This window comes from Dreissena polymorpha, chromosome 15, assembly GCF_020536995.1.
Source record: "Dreissena polymorpha isolate Duluth1 chromosome 15, UMN_Dpol_1.0, whole genome shotgun sequence".
Lineage (NCBI taxonomy): Eukaryota > Metazoa > Mollusca > Bivalvia > Myida > Dreissenidae > Dreissena > Dreissena polymorpha.
Window position 1 is genome coordinate 20,976,533 of NC_068369.1, and position 14,563 is coordinate 20,991,095.

General features: G+C 35.1%; 1 protein-coding gene across 2 annotated transcripts in view; it reads right to left on the minus strand.

The window, feature by feature from the left end:
* Positions 1–770: 770 nt before the first annotated feature.
* The window catches only part of LOC127859394 (signal recognition particle receptor subunit alpha-like), a 105,595-nt gene continuing 91,802 nt past the window's right edge, over positions 771–14,563 (minus strand). The window contains exons 14-15 of one of the 2 annotated variants that reach the window (XM_052396757.1): positions 1,314–1,461; positions 771–1,282 (exon numbers count right to left, since the gene is read on the minus strand). In XM_052396757.1, the coding sequence (XP_052252717.1) occupies positions 1,336–1,461 (126 nt within the window). In that variant the 3' untranslated portion in view covers positions 771–1,282; positions 1,314–1,335. Of the gene's footprint in view, positions 1,462–14,563 lie in introns of both variants that reach the window. The other variant, XM_052396756.1, reaches the window with a different exon arrangement.

Here is a 14,563-nt window from a genome sequence, read left to right on the forward strand (position 1 = left end):
ACGTGTGTACACTAACATGCAGATCAAAAACAAATTCCTTATAAAACATACGGATTAGCTTCATTTGAACATACATGTAATGACCTTGCGGGGCACCCTGCGGGGAATTATATTGTCCGGAATGGCAAATATACAAGAATAATCATTTGCAAGCATAAAATAAAAAGAAAATTTGTTGGATTTGGTGGAATATTGATTTTAATTCAATCCTCATCATATTTCATGGGTGGCTGCTATATTTTCTATGATCACTCATAAATTAAAATCGATATTCCACCAAATCCAACAAATATCCTCTATATATTTATACATACAGTGTAAAGCTGAACACATACATGTATACACATATATTTCACACACTTCTTGCCCATGGTTACTAGACCACACAGTCAGAAGAAATGACATCATTAAACAAATATGCAAACCAATGATAATATTTGTAACAATATTCATACTTTACAAACAGATATTTACTGTAAATATCATCAGTGGCCGAAATACAATCACATTGTATGAAAGCGTCTGTCAACTGCTTGTTAATTATGTATTTCACAAGGCATTTTTTATATATAAATAAAATTAGTAATGATTTAGTTCCATTACAAAATTATCCCTTTCACTGCTTTGTAATGTGATTTTCTGGAAAAAAAACAAGAGATTGCCAAGCAATATGGTCCCCTACCGGTGAAACTCCACCATTGTCAGTATTTTTTTTGTTGCCATAGCAACCAGAGTTCTTGACGTAGGAACAAAATGAATTGACGTGCATAATCTCCGACCATATTGCCATCTGTCCATGTTTCAAGTTTCATGAAAAAATATGAAGAACTTTCAAAGTTATCGCAGGATCCAGAAAAGTGTGACAGACTGACAGACAGAGCGCAAAACATAAGTCCCCTCCGGTTTCATCGGTAGGGGACAATAATAAAGTTAATACAGGCTAACTGTATTACAAGCAAGTGACCCAGGGCAGTCTGAATGTATATATATCTCTCTGAATAGTTATATAGTATCCCTGTGCAAGTATTAACAAAACTCCTTACATAAAAATCAGTCACTTGATCATTTTCGAAAATGAAAAACACCAAAAACGTTTATATAATTGTTAAAATAAGCAAATCATCCAGGTTTGTTCTTAAATCATTGTTAGTGATTACACTTCTTTAAATTGTATAAAATGAAATTTTCTTGCATAATGTTTAAAATCAAGGGCTCATTGACCCTGGTTGTAATTCCATGATCGCATATTATAGCTTGTTACAGTTTGCTTTGCATTAGCACTGTTGCATATCTCATTGTATATTTCTCTGAAGGTTTTGGTAGCAGAAAATAGTTCTACTTCAGAAGTGCGTGCACCACAGCCTTGGCATTCAGGTTCCGCAGGTCAGTGTACGTCTGCCCAGTTCCCACAAACACGATTGGCTGACCGGTCGTGTACGTCATGGATATGGCCGCCCCCACCTGATGGCAAACAAAAAAAGCTAACTAAAAGTACATGCTAAGTGGTAAGGTATTACACATGTGTGCATATTGGACTATTGGTAATGCATTTTGCTCATGGTAAATACTTCAAGTCCATTAATTGAAATTTACAATTTAATGAACAGCCTGCAGGGAAATCCGGCCCTAATGCCTGTGCGTAAATTGTCTAATCTGGGACGACAATTAGCGCACATGCATTAAGCCAAGTTTTCAAAGAGCAAGGCTCAAATAAAAGTCTACAATGAGTCGCGTTCTGAGAAAACTGGGCATAATGCATGTGCGTAAAGTGTCGTCCCAATTAGCCTGTGCAGTCCACACTGGCTAATCAGGGATGACGCTTTCCGCTTTTATGACAAATTTCATTTAAATGAAGTCTCTTCTTAGCAAAAAACATTACGCACAAGCATTATGCCCAGTTTTCTCAGAACGCGACTCAAATCATTCCATTACCGAAAGCTCTTACACAATCTCACTAACCTCTCATATTGACCCTCATATAGTAAAACGAATGCATAAAACTACAACATTAGCTAGAAATTTGATAAAAACCCACATTTACCCGATATGGAAGTTTCCTAATGTATAAAAATTGTTTTCTTAACAGTCACATGCATAAATGCACATACAGACACTTTAGAAGTGCCTTCATTGCATCCTATCCATGCACATACAAATACCTTAAATGGTCTTCAAGAAAATTAGGCTTAACCTCTAGTTACTTTAATTGAACAGGAAATATTAAACTCAATTATAAACATACTTTTAGGATCTTCACCATACTGAAAGCAAGCTATTTTGAATACTATATAAGAAACAAGCAAATTCGTTGAATTGATATCGCCAAACTAGAGCTTTGTCACAGAAAAAAGCATTTTTTCAAGATACAAAGGGCCATAACTCTGTTATAAACATATGGTGTACAATGCCATTTGGCTTGCATCATCCTCTTATCCATATATAAACTCGTACCAAGTTTCAATGAAATCTGCCAAAGCACTTCCAAGATATGGCTCCGGACACAGACGGAAGGACGGACAACGCCAAAACAATATCCCTCCGCCTTTGGCGGGGGATAATAAATCTTTAACTTGCGCTAAACAGACAATCATTACAACAGATAATTTCAAGTAGAGGGAAACTGAGCCGGAAGGTGGCGGGGGAGAGACCTGGTGGGGGGTGGGAGAGACCTGTGTCAACTTTAGAAATGTCTGGATGGTTATGCTCACCTTGTCGTCAATGGTGTCAAACTTAGTGAGGATGATGCCGTCAATGAGTCTGGGGTTGGTCATGTTGGAGTGGTCGTCGAGAGCCTGGTTGAACTTGGTCAGCTGGTCAACAGCCTCGTTACCCACCAGGGCCTCACCCACGAACAGCACCAGATCCGGCTGGTTCACCTATATTAGCTATAAACAGGAGGTAAATGGAGGTAATTAATAGAGCCTCACCCACAAACAGCACCAGGTCCCGCTGGTTCACCTTTATCAGCTATAAACAGGAGGTAAATGGGGGTAATTAATAGAGCCTCACCCACAAACCGCACCAGGTCCCGCTGGTTCACCTTTATCAGCTATAAACAGGAGGTAAATGGAGATAATAAATAGAACATATTTCCACAAACAGCACCAGGTCCCGCTGGTTCACCTTTATTAGCTATACACAGGGGGCAAATGGAGGTAATAAATAACGCATATTTGCCTAAGGTCAAAGTGTGTTAAAGCATTATATCTGGTCGCCTCTCCTACGAATAAAGCCTGATTAAGGCTACCTGATCTTAATTAGATGCAGAGAGGAATACGACTGTTACTCTAGTTTAAACATGCTTATTTTTTGGCCCAATTACATTGAAAGTACTTATTACTTATTTTAAATGCACTCAAGTCCGTTTCCTGAGCCTAAGCCTGTACTTGGTGTCTTTGAGGGAGATGTAAAGATCACTCCCACAGTAGGGATCTAACCCATGACCTCCTGGTTACTAGGCGGACACCGCTGTCACCAATATAGACTGTTTTAGTGTTACTTTTAGCCTCACACTTACTCACTTATAAACCTCCATTAATAAACTTCATTGTCATCCAACAGTGTGTTTTTTGTTAAAAATCGGGTCCGGTATTTGGTCCCAATCCCAGTTGAAACAAGAGATGTTTTTGTCAGAAACACAATGCCCCCGATTGCGCTGCTTTGAAATAAAACTTCAATATATTATTTGGCAGTTTTATAAATTATCTCCCTTTTAAAGCTTATTAATTCCCTTGGATTGTATTTTTTGACTTTTGACCTTGAAGGATGACCTTGACCTTTCACCATTCAAAATGTGCAGCTCCATGAGATACACATGCATGCCAAATATCAAGTTGCTATCTTCAATATTGCAAAAAATATGGCCAACGTTAAGGTTTTCGGACGGACGGATGGACGGACAGACAGTTCAAATGCTATATGCCACCCTACCGGGAGCATAAAAAGTATCTATTTTATCCAAATGGGACCTAAAAATTCCCAATTGAAGGTTTTTCAACAAAAAAAAATCTTTTTAAATATAGATTTCAACATATTGTTCATCTCCCATCTTACCATATCAGTTGAACCTTATTAAAAATAATACTGAAACACTTTTATTCTCATTTTGAAGCATTTTTTAGCAAAACAGCAACAACCCTCATTTCCCAATCTTAGTCAAAACGCCACAAATGTTTCTAATTCAAAGGGACCCGGCCCCAATCCCAAAATGGTGGAAAAAAACACTCCTTATATTCTCTACATACCCTGATAATGGTGGAAATAGTAATACTTTTTTGTCCGGTATTGTTCCTTAGAAATTTTAGACATGTTTGAATTTGACTTATGTGAACAAGTTATAGACATAACTGATAACACCTCACAGTTATCTCCCCTGATGTGTGCTTTTCAGGTTAAGATAACAGTGGGTTAATTTCATGATGCTGCTTTCTAAAACACTTCAATCCAAAAAATAGTATTTTGATAACGTCCATCTCTACCTCAAATACAAGATTTGAATACTGACACACGGAACAACATTTTACTTATTCCTGAATTCCCGGTTTTCAATATCATGATCTGAATCTGCAGAGATTTAGCAAAATAAGTGACACAGTTTAACACGCCAACCTACCTTGGCTAGAGCCCTCATCAGAGGTTCGTTGTCCTGCATCCGTCTAGCGGTGTCCACCAGGGCTACGTCAATATGGAGGTCTCGAGCTTTAACGGTGAACAAACTTATAACATTGATCATGGTATGGTTTAACCCTTTCCCATAGAAATTTAACTTCTATTAAAGACCCTTTTACTAAGTTCAAGGTTTAAATGTTTCATTTCCAACCCTTAGATACTAATGAGCAGTAAAAAGCATAAAACATTGGCTGTTTTGGTTTTATACTGTTTTCACATAGCCATTTTCACTTTGCCTTTTAGTGGAAAAGGTTTAACAATGACTTTTGGGTATCATGGCTAATCATTCCAGGTTTAACAATGACTTTTGGGTATTATGGCTAGTCACGCGAGGTTTAACTATGACTTTTGTGTATCACGGCTATTCATGCAAGGTTTAACTATGGCTTTTGTGTATCCTGGCTAGCCATTCAAGGTTTAACAATGACTTTTGGGTATCATGGCTATTAACTATGACTTTTGGGTATCATGGCCTGTCATGCAAGGTTTAACTATGACATTTGGGTACCATGGCTAGTAATACAAGTTTAAACTATGACATTTGGGTACCATGGCTTGTAATGCAAGGTTTAACTATGACTTGTGGGTATCATGGCTAGTAATGTAAGGTTTAACTATAACTTTTGGGTATCATGGCTAGTAATGCAAGGTTTAACTATGACTTTTGAGTATCATGGCTAGTAATGCAAGTTTTAACTATGACTTTTGGGTATCATGGCTTGTCATGCAAGGTCTTTTTCTGACTTCTGTTGGAGGGTTTAAAGCATTAAATTGGAAATTTCGCAATGTTAAATTTGTAAACAAAAAAATACAGATTTTATCTTTTCAAACATAATGTTACCCTTAATGTATGTTTGTTTTTCATGTCACAATCTTTTTGACAGCAATCTTGCCTTACAACATAAAAAATGAGACGCGCTCTGAGAAAAAAGGTTAAATGCATTAGACTTTTTTTATGAAAGTCTCTTCTAACAGTCTCCATATTAGATGTTGCAAATTTTTTTTATATATATTTTCAAACATAATGAGGTCATAATGTATGCATTTTTGTAAAGGGATCTTTTCACGGTTTGGTAAATTGACAAAATTGAAAAAAGTTGTTTCAGATTCGCAAATTTTCGGTTTAGTTATGATATTTGTGAGGAAACAGTATTACTGAACATTTGCCATGGTCTAATATAGCCATTATATGCATCTTTTGACGATTTAAAAACCTAAAAATTATAAAGCGTTGCAACGCGAAACGATTGAATAATTTAGAGAGTTCTGTTGTTGTCGTTTAAATTTGTGAAACTATGAAGATTGCTTATATAACGTATACATTACGCATGTTATGTATGCTTGGCAGGATAGCTCAGTTGGCTAATGCGTTTTTACTTCAGGATTCCGGGGGTCACTGGATCGAGCCCTGCTGCGGGCTACTTTTTTTTCCTTTTATAAATTTTATTTTTGTTTTTTTACTGGAGCTTTTAAAATTTAATGTTTACATTTATCAATATAAAGCATTTAATGACAACTTCAAAAAAAATGCCAAAATCTGTGAAAAGGCCCTTTAAATCTAACTTAACAATATTATATATAATTTATACCCATCAGAAACTTACATATACCCATAAAAAAAACTATTGTCCCGTGTTTTAATTAAAAATTTACAGTTAAAACCTGCTTCATATATCACAACTGTAAACTCATCAAAAACAAGATCTGCCACTCACCGAAGTTTATTGCCTCCATTGCTATCCCGGCCGCATCCTTGCCATAGCCCTTCTCGTACAGCTGTACCATCTGCTGACCTCCGTGGGTCTCAGGCGGGTGAATGGCATTCAGTTTGCGTTCGTGGGTTCTCAGCTGCTCCACGGCACCAGCACGGAACGTGTCACAGGCTGCAATTAGCACGCTGAAACCATTCTCGATCAGCCAGAAACAGATCTGGGAAGAAAAAGGAACAGAACGTAAATGGTTGTCATCTGATGAAATTCTAGCATTTTATGACAAGGAGGCCATGATGACCCAAGATCTCTCATCTCAGTTCATGGCCACCAGGTGTTCAAGAATTTACCTGGTGATCTTGTTTTTGACCTCATTTGACCAAGATTCAAACACGGCATATTCATATTGTCAAGATAAACGAAGAACGAGGGATAAAGATAGACCACAATAGCTTGCCATTTGCAATGCATGCCAAGTTGAACTTAAGTACCTTGCACACCAACACTTTGAGGAAATGACATTATTGAAATTTGCAATCATTTGTTAGAGTACGTAGAAGTAGTTTGTTCCTCAAACTCCGTTACATTTTACGCCGACTGCGGTTTGTCAGTTATGCTCAAGGTCAAATATCTCATAATGTTTGGGTCACTGGTGACGACAATTTCATATCTAAAGTTTAATGGTATTGCTAGCAAAATGTGGAAGTAGTTTGCTTCACAAACTTATGACATTATGCAAACTGACCAACCGACAGTGTCACTCCAATCTTCCTTCTGCTTATGGGGCTATTATCAATTCATCTGATATAAATTGGTGCTATTGATAATTTAATATCTGGTAAGAGGAATCAGATTCCAAAAAATAAGCAGAGATATTCTCAAACCAGTTTTTTTTTACATTTTGACACACCCTATTTTCAAGATGACATAAAAAAAACTCTTAATTTGAAATATCAATAACAATTACAAATATTTCTGACAACAAAAGCCACACGTATCCCAGTCACACACATACCTTAGCAAGGTTAGTACTCTTTCCCACACCTTTCACTCCACAGTCACACGTATCCCAGTCACAACCGTATCCCAGTCACACACGTATCCCAGTCACACACATACCTTAGCAAGGTTAGTACTCTTTCCCACACCGTTCACTCCACAGAAGGTGATACAGAAGGGGCGGCGCGCCTTCTTGGCGTCCATGGCATCACGTAGGATGTCCACACGGCGCTGGGGAGACAGGATCTGCAGACATGCTTCGTTGAGAGCCGTCTTAACAGTTGTTGTAATACCTGTAGTCATAGAATAAAAAAGTTTGAGAAATCGTATCAGGTAATTTATATATAGGATCTTGCATGACGGGTCGTTTGGTATTGAATTAATTAAACAAGTCATATAAATAAAGATCAAAACAAGGCTTGCCGAGTTTTTATCTTTATTTAGATGACGAGTTTAATAAATTCAATACAAAATGACCATGAATTGAATATTCTATTTATAACATGACCAACAAATTTTCTTTTTATTTTATGCTCTTTTCACCGTTTATTCACATTGTAAAAAGAGTTTAACTGAAGAAATTCGCTGGAATAATGACGTCATTTCGTCAAAAAAATGACGTCAGTCGTCATTTCACAGTTATATAACTAGTGCAATAACACCTGTGTAATGAACAAAATTAAGCATTACGTTATTTATCTCCTGGAGCGTAGGTCATGTTATAATTATAATTAACAATTGCTTGTAGTTTATGGGTAATCAAAACATAATGTGACTGAAAAGAAAATTACATTGAGACATAATGCTATAGTCAAAAGATTTTGTGTCAAACTTTAGTTTTTTACAGCAATGTGAGTGTTTTTAATCTCTGATGGCTTCCAATCAAACATCAAAAGTCCAATAAGATTGAAAGGCCCAGTTGAAATAAAAACATAGGTTTATTTTCTAATGCACAGAACTTTCAAAATTCTTGATAAATGTATCACCATCCAAATCTTGCACAAAGCATTAGTGCGGCTAAAGAAAAAGAACTAGGTTAAATTGTAATTATTTGTAATCTTCATCCCATTCTAAGACTAGAAAATAACGCCCATGTTGACGTCCAACATGTACTCACTGCTGAATGTTCCCAGGACTTTCCCCTCCAACTTCACTGCCGCAGAGTTACACAGCTTCTGGGCAATGTCTGCAGCCACATTCTTAGCTGGAAACAATGTCAGTGAAATGGAACTCAAATATCCAGCCATTCAAGTCATTTAGGTTCTTATTTATACATGTTGCATGCAGTTGCAGTAACAATTTTTCTTCTGTATACTATTTAAATTATCAAGGGCATTACAATTACTTATTTCAAATGATCCAGACAAACTCATAATGTTTGAAGGACTACAAGCAAACTATAGACAATGGTGTGATTTAGAAACCACCTCAGGAGAGGAAAATGCCCTATCAATCAAGAAACATTTAGACTTTTAATTGTATACAATTCCATCAAAGCTAATAATTATTTATAACATTTTGTTTGAAATTAAAAAGGAGAAAATCAGCTGAAAGGAGGAGACATGACAACTGTGTAAAACCACCATTTTCAAAGGCCTTAAATCAAACTACAAGAAATTTTAAGAGATTTTTTCCAAAGAAAACTTGAGTCCAAAAGTTCAAGGGACTTTAACTTAAGCCCTCATAATCTTAGGACAACAAGCAAACTAACGCCAATATTTGATTAGGACAACAAGCAAACAAAAGAGGAGCTCATTTTAAAAAGACAAAGGACTAAAAGCAAACAAACAATCAAGAAATTCCATGAAATAAAGGTCAAAAACGCCTTTCCTTTCCTTTCCTGACTAAAAGGTCAACAAGAATACATAGACCATATTTTTTCAAAGGACACCAAGCAAAAAAAGACCTTATTTTCAAAGGACAACAGCCAAACAAAAGCCCTTAGTTTCAAAGGACTAAAAGCAAACAAGAGTCCTAATTTCCAAAGGTCCAACAACCTTTATTTTCACAAGCTACAAATGCTAATGCCCATACTTAAGTTTTTGTGTTCAAAGGATTAATATCAACCTTAGGCCATAACGTTCAAAGAACTTCCAACAAACTAAAGCACTTCTTTGGATTTCAAATAAAAATGACATGATAGCTTAAAAAAATTATGTAATTCTATTGAATGAGGACTACAAAAATACTGGTCATTGGTATTTCTTAACATTTACCTCTTAAATATGTATTTTAACACATTTGTACTCCCATACAAAGTCAAATTTATTTCAATACCTTTCTTACTAAATTGAAGTTTTAAAAGCTTCATTTCAAACCCTTAATTACTAATGAGCATCAAACAGCATAAAACCTTAACAGACTTCTATTTACTGGTTTTATGCTAGTTACAAAAGCCATTTTCACATTGCTTCTTATGAGGGAAAGGGTTAAGGAAATGTGGTAAAAAAGGGAAGTCCAACTAAGTAGAGTATTTTACATGTTCAGCATGTTAAAGAACCTGGTTGGATCCAAGATGCTGCCACAGGACGACCTGAAACCAGTCCTGGAAATATTTAATTTACACTTCATTTAGTTGAACGAAAAATTAAGAATCTGTATGTTAGTTTGTGTAACAGTTAAATGCATGGTCTCGAAAATAAAAACGTAAAAAACAATTGAGCGCAGATATCGAAAATTAAAAATACATATAATTTAATTATAATGGCATTAACACTTAATAAATGAAAACTAAGGTAACATAACTATCTGTTCAATGCATATATATAATTGGAATGTCACAAAAATCCAGCGGATATAATAGCGATACACAGGCAACACAGGATAATCATTAACTATTACATACCATACTATACGTACCTTACTATAAATAGAAACAAAATAACGTCAATATTTTACATTGGATTTTGAAAAAGCGCGATTAAGAAATGGTGTGCCAATATCGCATTGTCTTCTTCCTGTTTCACCGGTAGGAATCAGGCACAATAATCAAACCACGCGCCGTCGGTACCTGAAAAATAAGCCATTAGAAACTTTTAATAGCTGCAGAAGATCGTATGCTTAAAGGTTTTAGCAGAATATTGTGTTTCGAATCAGATGACGTTATTCAGGAAAGTGATGATACAATACATATATGGTTTGTTAATTAAATAACACTTTCGCTGATTGTATGCAAAAATGCGCTTTAGAATTGTTTACTTATTATATAAACATTATCATTAATAATGAACACATACTACATGCACAGATGACTTTGCATCGTTGAACGTCATTTTGTCGTAGATTTCAACTAGATTAAATGTTACGAAAATGCTATTCAAAATAATGTGCTAAATTATGAGGTTGTTACACGCTTGATGTATTTTATAAATAGGTTACAACACGACTATAATGTTCAATGGGCCAGTTAAGGAAGATCATAGCGCTATTGGGCGGTGGACTGAAATATTTGGTTAAATACTAGAGAATACTCAGGTCCTACCACAGTGGTGTAAAAGGTGTAATCAAAGGACGAAATTGCTTAAACAATATTTAATTCATATCAAAACGCTATCAAAACCAGTCGATATATCAACCATGTGGTAAATATATAGTGACCACTTTTGATACATGATTTATACAAAATCACTGAAATAAATGTTATTCATTTGAGTACTCACGTTGCATTTCTAGATGAACAACTAGATCGACAACGACCAGTTAAACTACCATCCATTAGCAAATATCGCTACAATAATTACCTTTCGTCCTTTTCCTTTCTTAAAAATTCTTTGAGTTTATCTCGAGGATTAAACGAAGAAGAATACTCATACAGTTTATATGATGATGTGTGTTTTCAATAAGCAATGACACTTAACAGATACAGAAACAACAATAACGATGGTATTATTTGCAGAATAATACCATTGATATGTTTAATATTTTTTTAATTCTTCATATTGTCAGAACGATGGACCATACATTTACATCGACATACCCCTACCATCAAAATTGTTGATAAGATCAAGTTAATTTTGTACTGACGATTTTTTAGACGAGTATTTATTGATACTATTGAACATAGCTAACACGATCCACAACCAGTTTAGCTTAAGATTTTATTTCGCGCTCTATAACGAATGCAATTTGCCACAAGTTGAACAAATACAATAAAATAAGATTACAATACTCCGTTATCATTAAGAAATGACTTCTATCACACATGAAGAACTTAGTACATGATATTGCTTAATAATAATGATTTCGTTTACTGATTCTAGATTATATGTGATATTAGATAAAACGTTGAAAAATTTGAATAGCTATTGCATTGTTTTATAGAACGGTGGTGAGATATGTGCAATTTGGAATTCCGTTTGAATGCTTGAATTCGTCATTAAAGCTAATGGATACAGGGCATTATTGATTTCATATGTCTGATAAATTCGTTTAAAAGCTCAGATAAAAGGTTAGTAAAATGACATATTCCTATTTTAAAATAGGAAAGCGGAAAGAAATATAAAATAATTGACCATTATTTTGTTTCCTTGTTTTTGACAAACGTGATCCTTAGTTAGTGCACTATATGAAGGCATTTTAGGAAGTATTAAATTATTAAATAAATAATGAAACAGGATAATTTAACATGAACTTAACAAAACGTTCACTTTTTTTTCAAAATGCAGTTGTTTATATTGACTGGGTTTTCTGTGCTGTCATTTGAAAATAACATTTTAAAATTTTATGGGAATTAGTCTAATATCGAAGTTCTGGCAACGATAAAATGCACAGAATCTACAAGAATGAAGCGTATGATGCCGCCACCAAAATTACGTTTATAAGGAATAAGAACCTGAAAAATCTAGTTCTGTAAGACGGTCATTATATAACACTTTACAGTACTACTCCCGAACGGATAATATAATTTGTGGTTTATTATTGACTAGAAGCCTTTGATTCAAAGATTTTCATTATTTTCTATTTAATCCAGTGTGCGGAAATATTGCCTGATGGAGAGACATATGAATATGACGTTATGTTCAAGAAAAACATTCAGATTGCCAAATTATAAGAGTGACATAAATAAATAATTCAGTGTTGTTAATGCATATTTAAAACATTACACGATGACAAAGATTTTGACCCCACTCTTACCATATTTAAGCTATACGTGAGGTTATATTTGCGAAGAAACACTTTTGGTCGAGATTTATCAAGATTGAGACGAACATTAAAAATTCTATATTTGGTATGAGCCTAATTGTGTTGATAAAAAAGTTTTTTCTACAACTTTGACCTATTGACAGTTTTGAATATACTTTACCCAGATGTACAGATTCACTCTTCGCCTATGTATTGAAAAGATAAACCGTACTTGCAACTTAACAAGAATGAGTCATAAAAGCAGGGTTTAGATTGGCATCAAAGTGCTTTTTTTTCTTCTAACAACACACCTTACTACCTGGTCAACACTTGCTAATATTCAAATAAATGCTGGATATTGTCAAGATAACAGTTTAAAAAAGTGTTTAATAACTGGGGGAAAAAGATGACATCTAGCGTGGTAACAAGCCATGCACAACGACGACGCACAACCCACGACGGACGAACGCCGGACATGGACTAAACACGATGGCTCAACTGGGACATTTTGTTCGATTGTGGGCTAAAAAAAGGGGGTATGTGTTGTACGTTTGCTTAAATTTTCAGATGGCTGAAATATTTACGAGGCTTAATTATATATTTAATCGATATGATATTAAAAGTCAAAACTTACCGATGGGTTGAAGTCACGAAAACGAATATGTGGATTATTTCAAGAAAAATGACGCGTGTAATATACAAAGGTCACGGTCATTGTGTTAAAAATTGCAATATATAAAAAACTATTGTTAGATACGGTGGCATGAATGGTGAATGATTCAGCTTCTACCGCAAAAACCATCTCTTACCAGTCATTTATACGTTTTATAGCGGATGTGTTTCCTCGATTTGCCTTCGTCTTGATTCAACTTTTTGATAATCCTTTTCAATGTTCCTGTTCTTTAACTTATTCAATGTATGTATTCTTTCTATGTAACCTTGGTGATTTTCACGCTCTTCATTCTGTATCATCATATTTATGTGGTCTACCCTTGTATATGGTTTAGGACGCAGCGCTATTGCAGCCAGGCTTTAATTACATCTCGCTACAATATCCATATGTTCTTCCATTTGTTTAAATAGAACAGAAATGTCGTCTCTTATTTGTTTAATAATCGTTTCTTTGTTCATTGCTTTACCAGACGCTTCCTCGTATTTCTCTTTAATTTCATTGAAGGTTTTTTTTCCTTTTCAACTGTGACCTGAACAAATCTATATGGAGTGTTTTCATGTACATACCATATACATTTGTCTCGACACATTGTACACATTCCTTTTTTCATAACCATGCAGCTTTTCTTTTGCTGATTCGCTGCTCTTGAGCATACCAAATGACAAGTGTATTTACATTGTGTACAGGTAGATGTGTGCTGACCATAAGGTAAGTATTCCTTCAACGTTTCAAGTTCTGAAATCTTCAATTTATAATCTGCGTTTGTCTTAATTTCTTCTTGATATGCTTTAAGTCTCTCCATTTCTTCGCTCAGATTAATTATCATTTTCATTGCACGATCAATCATGTCTTCAAAATTCCAAACAGTAGTTGCCAGACGCATTCTTTCTTATATCACTGTATTGGTAAGTTGAAGACTTTTCGTTTGTAGTGATTATACAAAAGTGAAAAAATTTCGAAAACTTTGAATTTCTCTTATCCAGTTTGTATAAGACAAAGCGAATTCGTCTGCGTTAGCTTTTTTTTTTAAACATGTCCATGTTGTTGAACAAGAACTGCTGCTCGAATGGTATTTTAGACTCTTTCAAAACTTGAACTACAGGGGGATCATCTCCAGTAGCAAAGGTTATCATTGGGCAAATGTTTTGTTCAATATCCTTTCCAAATAATGACAGTATTGCATCAAAACATACTTTTGCGTTGGAGTAAGTCGACATTCAGATGCTTTGATAATAAAACAGATCGCGTCTATATGCAATACACCATTTGGGGGTTTTGACTTGAATAATGTAGAGATTTAATGAACGAGTTCATCGTCTCTTGTTAAGCCTCTGGTACCTCCGGGTGTATCTATAATAGTAATTGAATAATCGAGTTGTCCGCCGTTCAAAGG